Genomic DNA, 18,158 nt, shown 5'->3' on the forward strand with positions numbered 1-18,158 from the left:
GTCTATAACAAAAATTTTTTATAGAAAATGTATTGATAACAGAAATTTGCTATTGATAATTTATCGATAACATAAACGCTCTAAAGAAAATTTTTCGAAAACAATTTTTTTTGCAGAGAGTTAGTTTATCGATAGCATAACATTAATCTAGAAAATTTGTCGTTAACGGATATATTCTCTTAAAAAATTATCGATAATCGAAATTCGCTTTAAAATTATTAATAACAGCAATTTCCATTAGAAAATGTATCGATATTTTTAATTAATTAATTTTCCTAGGAAAATTTATCGATATCTATAATTTTCTATAAAAAATTACTTAATTAAATTTTGTGTAAAAAATTTATCGATTTTGTGTAAAATAATTAATCGAGATCTTTAATTGTTAATAGAATTATTGTACTTAATGTAAATTAATAAAAAATTATATAAACCTCAAACTTACATGCAATTTCACCAATTCCGGATATTCATTAGCCAACTTGGCTAACTCCTGATAATTGGCCTTAGCCATAGAGACAATCCATTCTTTAGCCTTAGGATGAGCCAATGTTACCTCGGGTAACTCTTTCTCCTCGATTAACTGTAAACCAAAAAAACACAAGAGATAAAAAAATAAGATTATAATAAAACCAGATTATAATAAATCATAAATATAATTAAAACCCCTAGAGAGTATTAAATGTAACATTGTCTTAACACATTAGCGTATTTTTATAATTATCTGGCATTTCTTTTTTTGGTTTTATTTTAATAATAATTTTAATTTATTAGGCCTCTAAAGTAAGACAAAAAACGTAACAACATCTACATACAATTAACATATATGTGAATCCTTTCATATGTCTAGATTTAAGGAGCCACATATGAATACTTTTTCTTTCGTTAGTTAACTAAAGGATGTGAAAAACAACCCTTTACACGTAAAGATTTTTCATGTTTTTCCTTTTATTACAGTATACAGAACATAAACACATACATACGTTTTAAAAAAAGAAAACTCTTGGTAAAGAAAATAAATCCACCAAATACTTAATTAAGTTGTTTTTCGTTTTTGATAAACATAATTCTTTCTAATGAATTTTATTTAATAAGGAAGGAAGATAATTTTTATAACTTTAAAACCTTTTTCAAATGAAAAACGACTTTAAGCTGTATATTTCTAATTTTATAGAAATTTTGTATAGAAAACTTATCGATAAATGAAATTTTCTTCTTCGATAACTTTTATTATTTTTAAATATCTATCTCTTTTTGTATTTAATTCATATGGGAGGTGCCACGCCCCCTATTGCTATTCCGGCCATTTTTCCGTTACACTCTTAGTTTCGTTGCATGACTTGCTTTAACTGTATTTATCTACTTAATAGGTTTTGCGCGAGCACTGGTCGATTATTGCCCTAAATAAGCAGACGTTCAAAGTATGTTGTAATAGCTTTCAATAACGATTTATAAAGAAAAGTTTGGCATGTCTTGCCTCACCCGCTTTATAGTACAGGCCTTGTGATATCGAAAAAGAGGCAAAGGAAATCCTTTGGTCTTTGAGGTGCATATTGGTTTTAACCCTTTAAACAGATTTGATTCGACTTCTTAGAGGACTGTGAGGTTTGCACAGATTCTGCGATTGTATCATAGACCACTTGGGTCCTTACTATATCTCATACTTACGATATGATTTGAAACAATCTGGGTAGGTATACTAATCCACCACTAAAGCTCTCTCTGTTAAAAAATCGGTTCAACATCTGATATGTAAATTCCACTCTTTTTTAAAAGTGCTCACATCAAAATACCATATTAGAAGCCCATTTCATAGCCTTTCTGGATTATAGATAGACCTTTTTGATACTTAAGACCTCCGAGTACACTCATAAAGTTATTTGAAGTTCTTTATATAGGTTGATAAGAGGATATAATTACACCAAATCCGAAGAAATACATCTAGGCCACTATCGGGACTGTTGTTCAGAAACTGTTTCCTGGACGTTATTCCTAAGAATTTTCCAATCAATGTTCGTGAGAGATGTTATATCTGAAATAATAACACTCCTAAGATATTTTCATCTAATTTCGGCAAAAGTCTGACATTGGTGCTCCAGAGTTTCACTCTCCTCTCTACATGCTCTACATTCGTCTGAATCCGCATATACTATTTTATATAGCTGTGTCCATTAACCTGTGTGTCCACTTAGAATAAGTTCTACAATGAGTAAGTCTGAGGTTAGTATAATAAATGATACTAACCTCAAACTTGCTCATTTCGATCAGGCTTCTTTTCTTCGGCTCTCGTTAGATTCACCCCACAGGATCTTCGAGATTCTATCCTCCGTTTCAATATTCCAAGAGGACTTATGGGTTTCGCTCACCCATATTTTTAATTCTGTTCTCGTTGCCTCAACGGTTTTGCGTTCGTCAGGTTAACTACATCGAGTTTCCTTTCCTTTAAAGCTATTAAATCCGACCACTTTCAAGTGGCCTGATAGCCATATGGTGTAAACCTTACCTCTGGGAGAGTATTCGGTTAGAGCTTTCTTACAATCCAATACGGTCTTAGATTTAAAATTATCATCTGATATCGCCCTAATTCCCTTCTTGTTGTCGATAAATATGTTAAGCCCTGTGGTCCCATATTTATTGTAATCCAATTTACGCATTCCGTTATTGCTCAGACATATGTCTGGAAGCTAGTGCTATAATTAGATAAACTGAAGTATATTTATGATTCTGGGTTATCAATATATAGCCCTGGACCAATTTTGCACCCCATATTAAAGCTAAACGTGTAGCAATCGAATCCTAAGCTGGCTATCGATAAATATGTTAAGCCCTGTGGTCCCATATTTATTCTAATCCAATTTACGCATTCCGTTATTGCTCAGACATCTGTCTGGAAGCTAGTGCTATAATTAGGTAAACTGAAGTATATTTATGTTTCTGGGTTTTCAATATAGAACCCTGGGCCCATTTTGTACCGCATATTAAAGCTAAACGTGTAGCTATGGAATCCTAAGGGTATTTGATCCAATATTCCGCTTGCCCAAGGCATCTAGGATCAGTGTTTCAAAGTTTCCAACATTTTCTGTGTCTGGTATGCGATCGGCAGGTCCGATGTCCAGTATACAATGATGACGTGTCCTATACCCACTTTTGGCCAAAAGCCTACAGTTATGAGTCGTTCGGCTGTAAGTGTCAAATATGCTTCGATGGGAAGAATATCTAACAACGTTTCTTTGGTACTAATGGTACTAATGGCACCACTTAAACTTCAACTATCTGTAGTAGTTTGATATTACCCTTTTTCTCCATAGAAGTCCACCATATTATTGAAGTATAAGTTAGAATCGGTCCAATTACACTTTTATATAAATCTTACGAATAAAACATAATTTTCTCTAAAAAATAATTTTAATTATCCAATTACCGCCATGTATTTACATTTATATTTAGGGCATAAAATAGTCAAACTTAATGAACCATATATTTCCCACTTCCTTATTACCACCAAAAAAAAATCTTGTTAATTTTAGCTATTTTTCCTCCTTGTTCCTTTTTTTATTAACAAAAACATGTGTGCTTTTTTATTTATGATAAAAATTATTATTATTTTTTTTTTTCCTATTATAGTCGAGGGGCAACTAATTATTTCGGCATAATGTTAGAATGTGTTCTTAAGAAAACAATGGAACGAATACAAGATATTTTACAAATATTAACCCTCTATTATACGAATAGACACTCATACAACACATACACATACATATATGGAGAGTGTGTAGCTTTTACGTTGTAAATAATTGTAACACCTTTTAGCGGAGTTTACTTAACACACGTTGCTGCAACATACAAAGGATGTTTATAATGGTATCTAGTTGTATGTTTGTGTGAGATACTTTTTCTTTTTCTAGTAACAACAACAATTAGCGCTCTAATAAATAATATTTATATGAGATTAAAACATGTAAGTGTTTGTATTCTCTACAACAATAGATTATTGTAGAGAATGCGAAAACATTGCGCTACGTTGCTGTTGTACAATTGCAATATGAACTAGTAAGATGTTGCACGTGTTGTGTATTTACTATACTTTATCTTTTAACATTTACAATGAATACAATGTTTTTTGACTGCTACTGTTGACGGGGCATGTTGTAAAAAAAAAAAGAAATATTGGATTAAAACATTGTAGTTTGAACTAAAGTTGGTATTTTTTTCTTCGTAGACATAGGCCTACACCGTTTAGCACGTGCGGAAATTTACGCCACTTGACTTTTGCAGTATTGGCTTCCGGTTAAAATTAATAAAAAATGTAACAATGCGAGTTGGATTTAAACACTAAATTATGATACTAATTGTGAGTATGAGAAAAATTATAGCTCAAAAATTAATAATAGCAAATAAACCTGGTGGTTAAAAGTTTCTTTATACATACTTTATCAATTAGGTCATGAAAATATTTCAGAAAATGTAAGTTCTATCAATAAAAGTCTAGGTAAATCTCTAACTGGTTGATCGGAGTAACTAGGTCCACCATATATTGCGCCCTAAAATAATCCATTTTGATGCTTGTCAATGACGTAACTGAACATGATGGTATCTGTATCAAATCAAAACAGCAGCAACAGACTGCTTTATTTATCAATATATTTGGTTTTAAATTAATTATTAATTTTGTATATAAATTAACAATTTTCTTATTAATCAATATAAACTTTAGAAATTAAATTTTAATATTATTCAAACAAAAGAATTGTATACTCAATACAAGAGCTCTAATTACATAACATACGTTTCGTATTAAAATTAATTAATTAATTGAAACATGTTTGAAATCTTTCTAATTTCATTAAGAGTATTTTTTACACAAATTTCGACCAGAACATTATAACAATGCGTTTACAAAATGGCAACAATTTGTTTTAGTATTATTGTTGCTGGTAACATTTTAACAATGAAAAGAAATCTAACAGCGTAACAGAGAATTAAGGGAACAGGTTACAAAATACTAGAGACCTATAAGGCTGAGGTTTTTAAGCAACATTGTCTATGTCTAGATTACTTTGTCAAGGCGTACGACATTTATTTTTTAGGGGAAAGTCTGGAGAACAAGTTCAATAGTCGCGTCGCAACAGCTACAATATTGTGTTTCTCATTTATGAAGAAATTCCCCCAAACATTGTAAGTGATTTCGTGAAATCGACATTTGAAGTACTACAAACATGAAAATGGTTATAACCTTGCAAGCACTGAAAGGCATTTTAGAGATAATTCAAAATCGTTATAATTAGAATCAGATAATTAGAAATCAGCCAATGTATATATAGATATACGTATGTGACAAGATATTTACATTAACAATCTTCTATTTCAACTCTTCAGCACTGCTTATGTTCTATATATTTAAAATCGCTTCAGGTAAAGGAAGTTGCCGTTTGGCAACTTTGGTATTCTACAACAACTTGCAAAAACGTAGGTACGATCGTAACACAGAATACACACATTCGTAAAGCATTGAAACGAAAAGAAATCGCTTCTTCTTTTTCTTATGATTCAGTTTTTTGTTGGAATACCTTTTTTCGACCGTTACGTAACTGAATGCGTAAACGTAATCGAAATGCAGAATAGGGTATGACTCAGCCCGTCTAGGATCTAGTCTGGTAGACCTCCGGTCGAACTAACTAACTAACTAACTAACTAACTAACTAACTAACTAACTAACTAACTAACTAACTAACTAACTAACTACTAACTAACTAACTAACTAACTAACTAACTACTAACTAACTAACTAACTAACTAACTAACTAACTAACTAACTAACTAACTACTAACTAACTAACTAACTAACTAACTAACTAACTAACTAACTAACTAACTAACTAACTACTAACTAACTAACTAACTAACTACTAACTACTAACTAACTACTAACTAACTACTAACTAACTAACTACCTAACTAACTAACTACACTAACTAACTAACTAACTAACTAACTAACTAACTAACTAACTAACTAACTAACTAACTAACTAACTAACTAACTAACTAACTAACTAACTACTAACTAACTAACATAACTAACTAACTAACTAACTAACTAACTAACTAACTAACTAACTAACTAACTAACTAACTAACTACTAACTAACTAACTAACTAACTAACTAACTAACTAACTAACTAACTAACTAACTAACTAACTAACTAACTAACTAACACTAACGAACTAACTACGAACTAACTAACTAACTAACTAACTAACTAACTAATAACTACTAACTAACCTAACTAACTAACTAACTAACTAACTAACTAACTAACTAACTAACTAACTAACTACCTAACTAACTAACTAACTAACTAACTAACTGACTGACTAACTAACTAACTAACTAACTAATTAACTAACTAACTAACTAACTAGCTAACCAACTAACTAGTTAACTAACTAACTAACTAACTAACTTACTAACTTACTAACTTACTAACTTACTAACTTACTAACTTACTAACTTACTAACTACCTAACTAACTAACTAACTAACTAACTAACTAACTAACTAACTAACTAACTAACTAACTGAAATACGAACTTACAACTATCTGGTCAATTACACGATGTGAAGAAGAATGCTACGAATAACAATATGACCTCTGCTTTTCCGAGCTAGACTATCTCAGAAATGTGACAATACGAAATATAATTGTGTCTGAAGGAGCACACGATATGTTGCTCTCGTAAATGTTGGCTTATATTTTACAAGGGGTTTCAAAGAGTATTGAAATGGATCTCAGGATACCAGAGTATACTTCTCGGAAACATACTACCTAAACTAGACTTGGTTCTAAACAGAAAAGAGTTAAAGTCGTTTAAATACATTTATACTAAATCGGCTTTCCCTAACCATATCTTATTAGTCACCCTGTTTTTTTCAATAACAATAGACCAAAATACCAGCAGTCCACATACATAATAACAAGAAATAAAAACATTTCAAACATTGATTCGATAACGAAATAAAATGAGAAAATTATTGTTGAATTGAATGAATACATTTTCATTTCATTCTTAAACAGAAAATGTTACAGCCATAAAGAAGGTAAAGTGTAAAATGTGGAAAAAAAATTGAAAAATTCAAATAAAATTGAAGACCATGTAAAAATGTCTATAAATGTGGATGAGTGTGAGTGTGTATTTAACCAAAACCCTTTTGGCAAAATGGCCATGTTAATGATGAACAAAAGCCAGTGTAACTACAACATTTTACGAGATTGTCTTTCTTTCTAACGAAAAAGCCCATTCAATGTTGTTTGTTGTATGAATACGAAATTGCAAATATTCTTGCTGCCATTCAAATAACGAGACACAACAGCAAAACCAACAACAACCCTTTAAAACAACAATAATAAAACAAACCATCTACACAAACAGAAGCTCTTAACCAGCGACAGTTGGCCAAAAATAAAAATGTAAATTTCATTAAGCCTTTAACAAAACCAACGTAAATAAAATAAAAATGTCCAAAGTAAATTTTTATAATATTTAGTGTAGAATTGTTGTTGTATAACGATGTTAAAAACAAATTCCATTAGTAGGATTTTTAGTATTTTTTAACCAAAAAAATACCAGTAATTTCTTTACCTTTATCTAATTTTGTATAACCACCACCACCACCGAAAATTTAAAAGATGGGGTTTTTATTGAAATTATTGGTCACCAACTTCTAGAAGCCATTTTTTTTAATACTTAAGACATTTTTATTTTTAACTTTATGAATTTATGTCAAGTCATATTGTTATTGTAGTTTTTGTTGCTGTTTATTATACGAATTGTGGTAAATGTTCTATTTTAAGTTGTCAGAGTCAAACGCTTCGGGACACCAAACATCAAGGATTTGTTGGCCTTTTTAGTTATGGCAACAACAAGTAAAAGGTTTTTCTCCATAGATTTTTTCTTTCTACTTCTTTTGTTGTTTTATGTTAACTCGAACATTTCTAATTGGGTCCTTTGTGGTTGTTTAACATAAATAAGGAAAAAATGGGGGAAAAAATAAAAACATAAAAAGGACACTTTGTGACATTATACAAGGAGGTTTATATTTTTGTAGCTTAAAACTTATTGGTTGTTATTACAAGAGTTTGGGGAATAATATTTTTTTAAGTTTTCCTTTCCCTTATTTGTACAGATAACGGAATATTAAGGAAAGGAAAATAGTTGGTTTTTGTGGTATTTGTTGAAAAACCTGACACATTGGAAATAACGATTAACAAGAAAGTTAGGACTTTATAAAGAAGAAATTATAGAATATAAATAAAATTTCTGTTTTTTGAAAGGAATTAAATTATAGGCTGAGAATAATATAAGAAGAGTCCTGGAGTTGAATGAAAAATATCAAGATTTAAAAATTTTTTGATTAACTTTTAATAGGGTTCCTGTCAACTTTGAAACGAACTGTCATACCTCGCTCTTTTTGGCATTTATTATAAGAATACGCCTAAAAATTACTCATCGCTCAAATCGATGGACTTATAGACTTCGTGATTTCAATGTTTTCAGCGATGAAGATTATTTTCGGTTTACGGGTCTGAGAGAACATACAGCCCCAATTATATCTACAAAAAATGCACCGTTTGGCAATTTTTGTAGGTGGCAATTTTTGTACATGGTTCTGCCGGTCCATCCTCAAGTACTCAAGCAATCCAATCTCTTGCCATAGTAGCCCTTTTTGGGAATGACAGGTGTCATGAGTCAAGCTCAATCTAACTCCGACTAAAAGAAATGGCAATCACTGGTTAGAGCCGATAGAAGGGGCGAACCCAATATCATGCTATGAGGAATGCCATGTCCCTACAAACATTCTCATCATCTAAAGTCTTATCACAGTGCATTCCTGGACCTCTTAAAGCCGTCGAACCACACTACTGAGATGGCTCTGAAGCACCTAGGGACGTAATTTGTGGTTCGAAAACACAGATCTATATTTAATTAGCCAGACTAATTTCAGTGGCCACAAGTATAGTGTGATAAGTTGAACATGTTTAGAGTAAACTTCAACACACTCAACCATGAAGAGAAATCGACGATAAATTAATGATTAAGGTATTAACAACTCCGCCAATGTCTCAACAAACTGCTCCGCCACTTCAACAGTGACTCCATCTGTCATTCCGACACCTCCACAGATACAACTCAGAATCCCTCTCGTCCATTATTTAACTACCTGTGGTATGTACCGCTCCTAGTTTCTAGGAAACAGAAACGTATACCGAAAATTGATATTTCACCGTGTATCAATCTTTTAACCAAGCACCCATTCCCGCGAATTTGGGTTTAAACCACAGTAACTATGTTTATTCCGAAGGAACCTCAACAAACTGACCAGCCAAAGTCCTGCGGCAACTTTTCACCCGTAGTACCAGAGTATGTGGTGCTCTAGTTCCACCGCATGTCAACTTACTTTCTAGCTTTTTTAACTATCTGTGGAGTATACTAATCTGTGGAGTTGACTCGTCTACGGTAGAGCGTAATCTATGCACAATTCTACTGACAAGTTTATGGACAACTCTATGAACTAAGCTATGCCTTAGTCCATTGACCACCCTATGGACTATTTGATTAATAGACTATTGACGTGTCGGCTGGCTATTCTATGGATTAGTCTATTGAGAAGTCTATGGACTGGTCGACTGTGAACAAAATGGGTTTAGATAATAGACTAATCTATTGACTATTTTATGGACAAGTCTATAGAATAATCTATTGACTAATAAATGGACTATTTATTTAAGATTGTAATTGCAAAGTAAGTAATTTTGGTGCAAGGCAGGCTTGGTACTTTAGTACTTTTTGATATTGTAAAATTCTTCGACATTTTAGTTACTTTTTCTAACTTATAAACTTTTGATAAATAGTTAGTCCACATAGTAGTCAATAGACCAGTTTGTAGTCTATTTTAGACTATTCTATAATCCATAATCCAATCTATAGTCCATTTTATGGTCTGGTTTATAGTAGAGTCAAAAGTCTAGTCTTTAGTCGAGTCTCTAGTCTAATTTATAGCCTGATCTATAGTCAAATTTCTAGTCTAGTTTATAGTTTAGTATATAGTCTAGCGGAAAATTATTTTTGTACTTTAGAACCTAAAAAAGTATTATTTTTTAGGTTTTCCGTTTGGAGCAAAACCATGCTAATCTAATTTAATATAATATCTTTAATATAAATTTAAGAAAAAGTTTTTGCCTATAAAAGAAAAAAATTAACCAAAATTGCGTTACTTTAAATCCCAGCCTAAGTATAATAAAAAATAACAAAACTATCTAAATATAAAAATGAGAAATGAATGAGTGAGCAATTGTCGATAGTTGGAAACTACTTCATCAATATTTAAACAATCCATCATTTATTTTTAGTCCAAACAAAAATGTCAAAATCTTGTTATCTCAGCAGATTTTTCTCCAACAACAACCACCATCAGAATGTACCAAAAATTGTTTATTTTATGAAATTATAGATGAAGAGAAAAAAAACAAATTAACAACTTTGTGAAGGTCCAAAATATGATTGACCATACAAACACAACATGAATGTAGACAGGCGGACAGACAGACAGATAGTATGCCACACATATAAAAACGTTTTTGATTTATGGAATTTAACACCCAATTATATATTGATTTTTTCCTCTATCTAATTTTCAACTAAAAGTATTGAAACAGGAATTTAAAAGTTTTTTAAGGTGTTTTCGAAAATTTGATAAATAAACTTAGATTTAGAGTTTACATATGTATTTATGTACAAGAGGAAGAAAAGACCACCTAAGTTTTAAAGAAATTTTTCGTTTATTATGAGAATTTTGAAGTGAACAGGGGAGAAACGGAATGATTTCATTGCGTCTGTATGAAAATGGATTTAAATTTTGTGGTGAATTAAAGCGATGCACGGTGAGCCTTTAGTAGGTTAGCAGTTAGTGTTTTAGTTAGTTCATACATCCTACCATTACGTATCACACAACCAACATCAAACTAGGTAACTACCTTACTAACAAACTAACTAACTAACTAACTAACTAACTAACTAACTAACTAACTAACTAACTAACTAACTAACTAACTAACTAACTAACTAACTAACTAACTAACTAACTAACTAACTAACTAACTAACTAACTAACTAACTAACTAACTAACTAACTAACTAACTAACTAACTAACTAACTAACTAACTAACTAACTAACTAACTAACTAACTAACTAACTAACTAACTAACTAACTAACTAACTAACTAACTATCTATTTATATATCTATATATCTATATATCTATCTATCTATCTATCTATCTATCTATCTATCTATCTATCTATCTATCTATCTATCTATCTATCTATCTATCTATCTATCTATCTATCTATCTATCTATCTATCTATCTATCTATCTATCTATCTATCTATCTATCTATCTATCTATCTATCTATCTATCTATCTATCTATCTATCTATCTATCTATCTATCTATCTATCTATCTATCTATCTATCTATCTATCTATCTATCTATCTATCTATCTATCTATCTATCTATCTATCTATCTATCTATCTATCTATCTATCTATCTATCTATCTATCTATCTATCTATCTATCTATCTATCTATCTATCTATCTATCTATCTATCTATCTATCTATCTATCTATCTATCTATCTATCTATCTATCTATCTATCTATCTATCTATCTATCTATCTATCTATCTATCTATCTATCTATCTATCTATCTATCTATCTATCTATCTATCTATCTATCTATCTATCTATCTATCTATCTATCTATCTATCTATCTATCTATCTATCTATCTATCTATCTATCTATCTATCTATCTATCTATCTATCTATCTATCTATCTATCTATCTATCTATCTATCTATCTATCTATCTATCTATCTATCTATCTATCTATCTATCTATCTATCTATCTATCTATCTATCTATCTATCTATCTATCTATCTATCTATCTATCTATCTATCTATCTATCTATCTATCTATCTATCTATCTATCTATCTATCTATCTATCTATCTATCTATCTATCTATCTATCTATCTATCTATCTATCTATCTATCTATCTATCTATCTATCTATCTATCTATCTATCTATCTATCTATCTATCTATCTATCTATCTATCTATCTATCTATCTATCTATCTATCTATCTATCTATCTATCTATCTATCTATCTATCTATCTATCTATCTATCTATCTATCTATCTATCTATCTATCTATCTATCTATCTATCTATCTATCTATCTATCTATCTATCTATCTATCTATCTATCTATCTATCTATCTATCTATCCTATCTATCTATCTATCTATCTATCTATCTATCTATCTATCTATCTATCTATCTATCTATCTATCTATCTATCTATCTATCTATCTATCTATCTATCTATCTATCTATCTATCTATCTATCTATCTATCTATCTATCTATCTATCTATCTATCTATCTATCTATCTATCTATCTATCTATCTATCTATCTATCTATCTATCTATCTATCTATCTATCTATCTATCTATCTATCTATCTATCTATCTATCTATCTATCTATCTATCTATCTATCTATCTATCTATCTATCTATCTATCTATCTATCTATCTATCTATCTATCTATCTATCTATCTATCTATCTATCTATCTATCTATCTATCTATCTATCTATCTATCTATCTATCTATCTATCTATCTATCTATCTATCTATCTATCTATCTATCTATCCTATCTATCTATCTATCTATCTATCTATCTATCTATCTATCTATCTATCTATCTATCTATCTATCTATCTATCTATCTATCTATCTATCTATCTATCTATCTATCTATCTATCTATCTATCTATCTATCTATCTATCTATCTATCTATCTATCTATCTATCTATCTATCTATCTATCTATCTATCTATCTATCTATCTATCTATCTATCTATCTATCTATCTATCTATCTATCTATCTATCTATCTATCTATCTATCTATCTATCTATCTATCTATCTATCTATTCTATCTATCTATCTATCTATCTATCTATCTATCTATCTATCTATCTATCTATCTATCTATCTATCTATCTATCTATCTATCTATCTATCTATCTATCTATCTATCTATCTATCTATCTATCTATATTCTATCTTCTCGATTCAGTTAAGATCTTTATACAAATTTCCAACAAATGTAAACCTTGTGAGTTTCTTTATCAGGACTTAATACGGTATTAAATTGTTATACGTTGTAGGAGCAATAATTTGCATCATAACCTAGTTTCTTTATTTCCAATTCTCCAAGATATTTGTATAATAAAAGTCCCAACTGCAGCTCATACAAAATTCGTCTCGGATCCCCCTCGCACTTTACTTCATAATATTTTTTCAAGCTTCTTTAAATTTTATACAGTTTAACCTTGTTTTTTATAAAAAACTAATCAATCATTGTAAAAAAATATATAAATATTATTTCATTTATAATTCCATTGTTTCTTTCCATTTTATAAAACTAAGAAAAAAATAAAAAACTAACAAATCGCAAATCATCGAATTAATTACAAACGATCGTAACGAATTTAATTGATCGACTTTTTCGCTGTGATGGCGCCAAACACAAATTCAAAGTTCGTTTACTCTCTTTCAAATCATGATTTTTCTCAGACAGGAGCATTCAAAATATTACAAGTATTGAACATGTTTAACCCCCAGAATGATTGTTTTGTTTTATTTTCAAAAATATAATTTTCATTTTGTTGATTATTGTGATGATGATCATTGCATGATTTAGTACATTTTATTATGTTTTGGTTTTAGAAATAAATATAAAAATTTTAATTTAAATTAAAATTCCTAAAGCAATTGCTTGGAAGGAAGGCTGAATGATGGTTGGCTGACTGACAGACAGACAAACAGTGTGGTTTTGAGTGGAAGATTGCGTGTTTTTTTTTTTTTTTTTTTTTTTTTTTTTTTTTGTCTAATGTTTATTTAACTGTTTTAAATGTTTACAGTTTATGACTTACAACTATCTTATTATTATTATTATTTTCCTGGTTATTATTAATATAGTTGTTATTGTTATTATTTTCATTGTTATTATTTTTATTTAATTTTTCCATTAAATACAAAATTGCTGACGAACATAAATAAATTTTAATTCAATTTTAATGTTTTCTTTAGCGTTTTCAAAATAACCGTATTTTTTGCAACTTATTATTTAACACATTTTGTTTTTGCTCACTTGTTGCTTCTCAAACTGATTCGCAATCACAACTGTTTTGATTTTGTTTAAAGTGTTAATAAGTAAAAAACTGCAAATAAACCTATTTTAAATATAATTACATATAATTTGTTTTTGTTTTTCCCTTTAAGAAATTTGATATTATTTATGAAGGTGGGCATTACAAAACTTTTAATACAGAAAAAAACAATCATTTAAAGAAGTTCTTCATGACAATTTTTAAACGATCAAAGTCGAATACAAGAAAGCCCTATTATTAATTAAGTAAGAATGTAGGTACTTTATTAAAATGGTACGGCTATAAATACCTCTCTTCAACCTAACCTAATAGGTGTCATACCGTAGAAGCATATAGAAACAGCTATTCACAAAGAGCTCTCATAAGACCTTTCTTGCCCTCTTGATTTCAAACGTTCATTTGATCGCACTCGTTTTAAAAACCATAACCAGTACAAGAGCAATCTTTTGCTCTCTTCTAAATTCTGCACTAAATCTACTCTATTGTGTGAAGATTTAAGTTATACGGTGTAGCGTCTCATCGTCCAAAAACTGGTTATGTTTGTTTTATAAGGGCATGAACTTCAACCTGAAAAGTCATGTATTTTTTAGTCTCTCATCTATATAGTTTTATTTCGTAGACTACAGGCATTCCTGAAACTTTTAATTTCCAAGGGTGCCTGTGTTAGAGTTCCTCCGGACAGGATTTTCAACCTGGTATTAATATATTAATGTAACGCAATTTGCTGCAATATTTACCTAACATATGCCATTTGATATTTTCGCTTTACGACTATATCTTCCCAGTGTCTCTAGAGTCCCCTTTAAGTATTGTTTTAATCGTATCGCTTATTTGTTGACATATTTTTTGTAAGATTCATTTTTTAGGAAATAAGACCCGATGATTCTGCGAGCTTGTATACCCCACCAAACTGTGCTTTATGCATGTTATGGGTCCTCTAGGGTCTGTTGTGGATTAGTTTCACTTCATATGCGGCAATATTGTTTGTCAACAAACACGTTAACCCTAAAAGAAGCATAATCACTAAAAACAATTTTGCGATAAAACCAATCGATAAACCCAATCGTTAAAGACAATTTTGGAATAAAACATCGGAACAAAATAAATTTAGATAATTTGGTAGCGCTGATCAAGCGTCAATCCCTTCATTATGGTTTGCTAGAGTTTGATAGTTAACCCCTTCGTAAGTTCTAACAGACTCGATCGGATCGTTCAAGTGAAAATATCGCAGCCATTAGCCGTTATGTTTAAGAAGATACAAATTTCGCCATGGAGATAAAGAGAGATAGATGTTAACAACTAAATGTTGATATATTTATATTTAAGTTGATCATCCGATCACGCTGTTTAGCATCACTGGATTATTTTTATTATAGAAAGTATGGTTCGATTATAAGGTTGGTAATTTAGAAAGAATATTGTAAAGATATTATCTTTCGTGGATGATCTTGTGAATTTTGTGGTCCTTCCTCTAAGTAACTAACCCAACCTAAACTAAAAATGTTTGTGAGAGATCCTTGAGAAAATCCTTATTATCATCTTAGTCCGCTCTCTGTAAAAGCTGGTCAATTAACTGAGATACAGTTTTTATTTCCAGATTCTTTATAGGATCGCTTCCTTTGAAATCTACTTTACCAGAGAAAGTTACGAATGAGGTCCGATGAGATAAATCCTTTTCCTCTTATCGGCTAAATATGACTTATGTGCTAAGACTAGATAAGTAATACGATTTGTCGAATTAAATGCTCCGGGTCTCTGTCGATAAATACTCAATCGGATTAATACGACTTCTATGTTAAGGATCGCTACTTCGAGATAAATACTACGACTTTCAGTCATTTAACTACTGGTTTTGGATACGGTATAAGTATGAAGTACGAATTCCAGAATCGGCTGGTTACGAGTTGTTCTCCAGAACACAGTATAATTCGTTTCTTACTCCCTTTATTCATCTATTGATCTCTTGATCTCTTTCATATGTACATATATTAAAATTAACATAAACTGTTTGGGAATTATAATAAATTATGTCGTGAAAATAATTAATATTGAAAGTATTGAACAGAGGTAAGAGGATATGAAAGTCAAAGTGCTTTACGTGGACACCTGCCGTGTTGCAGCCAAACCTCCTTGTTTATCTTACACGCGGGTGACAATCTTCTGCCGATCCATGTACAAGCACTTTGTTCAAGTACACGACCATTGCTGCCCATTGCCTAACATCCGGAACACGAATCCATCAAATAAGCCTAGTACTTTGGTCTTACTCACAGATGAACAGAATTTTCCCTGAAACATATCTGGACAAGGAGGGAAAATTCAATGTTATCACTTGTACAAAATACCTTTCATCCGTCACCATTCAACCCAGCTCACTTCTCATTCATCCGACACACTCATAGAGAACAACATCCGACACACTCACTCTAGGTATACAGGCCGGCGAATACCCTTGTATTCATCCTGTATCATAAAAATTTAACACCAACTCATTTCCAACGATTAGTCCCACAGTTACTCGTCTGTGGGGTATCGGTTGACTTCGGCAACTCTCACCGAACTTACCCCGAATTATAGATTTTACCGTGCATCAGTCATTTAACTGTCTCTTACTCTTCCCGCGAATTTGGGTTTAAACCCCAACCGCTATGTGGATCCCGAAGGAACCTCAACCAACTGACCAGCCAGAACAAAGTCCTGCGGGCAACTGGCCACCCGTAGTACCAAATTATGTAGTTCTCTTGTTCGACCTCATGTCAAATCATTCCAAGGAAAGGCCGATTATACATTTGATCATCACCAGTTTATAGTATCGGTGCGATAAAAATTGTCCTGGATCTATGGCCTAATTAACTTTATTTTCCAAATCAACTTAATAGAAAAGTAGCGTACTTAAATATTCGTTTAATAACCAAGCAAATGTTGTAATAACAATTAAAATACACTCTTATTATTTGTTAAATTTTGTTATTGTTGCAAAATTATCACAACACAACCTATTAAAACACAAGCAATAATAGCAACAACAACAATATTTAAGAACTATTATATTTATACACGTATTACCAGTAGTGGTTGTTGTAGTTTGTTCTTGTTGTTGTCATTGTCGTTAATGTTGACATTGTTGCTGCTGCTGCTGCTGTTGCTGCTATTTCGTTGTTGATGTCGATATTATTATCCATAGTTGTTGTTACCGTTGTAGTAGTAATTGTTGTAGTTGTTGCTGCTATTATATGAATTGACAACAGCAAATTAATGTCGTACAAATTGGTTACATGACGCGAGGTGGCGGTCGGTTGGTTGTTTTTGGTTAGTTTGGGTTTGGTTTATTGGTCAATAATACAACAACTCTAACAACAATATTATGCGACAAAAAACACCAACAACAACTAAAACTACACATACATTGTTGTAACTAAAATATTGGCATAGATTTTGTATGTGTGAATTTTTTTTTTTTTTTAATATAAAAAATAAATATTTAACTCTATCCTTAACACATACACACAGAAAAATGATTGGTTGGAAATCGGTCACAGTTGCAATTATTTATTTACTATAAAAGAATATTAGTTGTAGTTATTAAAAAACAATACTTTCAACATATTTTATATAATTACAACTGAAAAAAACAAAACTGTAATCGAACTAAGGTTCGCCTAACTATACATTCAGTTAATCTAACCAACTTGAGTTTTATAAACGGTTATTTTAATTATGTCATTTAGCAAGACCGAATTAAATATACAATTATTTGCTTCAACTGTAAATATCAGTACTTGTAATCACAATTTTGTTTACATCTTTTTATTAATGCCAAAAATTTGTTTTTAGTTGTGGCACCCACATA

General features: G+C 30.7%; 1 protein-coding gene across 1 annotated transcript in view; it reads right to left on the reverse strand.

Moving 5' to 3' along the window:
• Positions 1-445: 445 nt before the first annotated feature.
• LOC119606491 overlaps positions 446-18,158 on the reverse strand; it is a gene marked incomplete at its 3' end in the record, with an annotated part of 35,762 nt that continues 18,049 nt past the window's right edge. Inside the window, exon 3 of the mRNA XM_037960019.1 lies at positions 446-583. Within this exon, the coding sequence (XP_037815947.1) occupies positions 446-583 (138 nt within the window). The remainder of the gene's footprint in view (positions 584-18,158) is intronic.

This window comes from Lucilia sericata, unplaced genomic scaffold, assembly GCF_015586225.1.
Source record: "Lucilia sericata isolate MDLA Ls3-8-SP2 unplaced genomic scaffold, ASM1558622v1 Contig000594F_arrow, whole genome shotgun sequence".
Classification (NCBI taxonomy): domain Eukaryota; kingdom Metazoa; phylum Arthropoda; class Insecta; order Diptera; family Calliphoridae; genus Lucilia; species Lucilia sericata.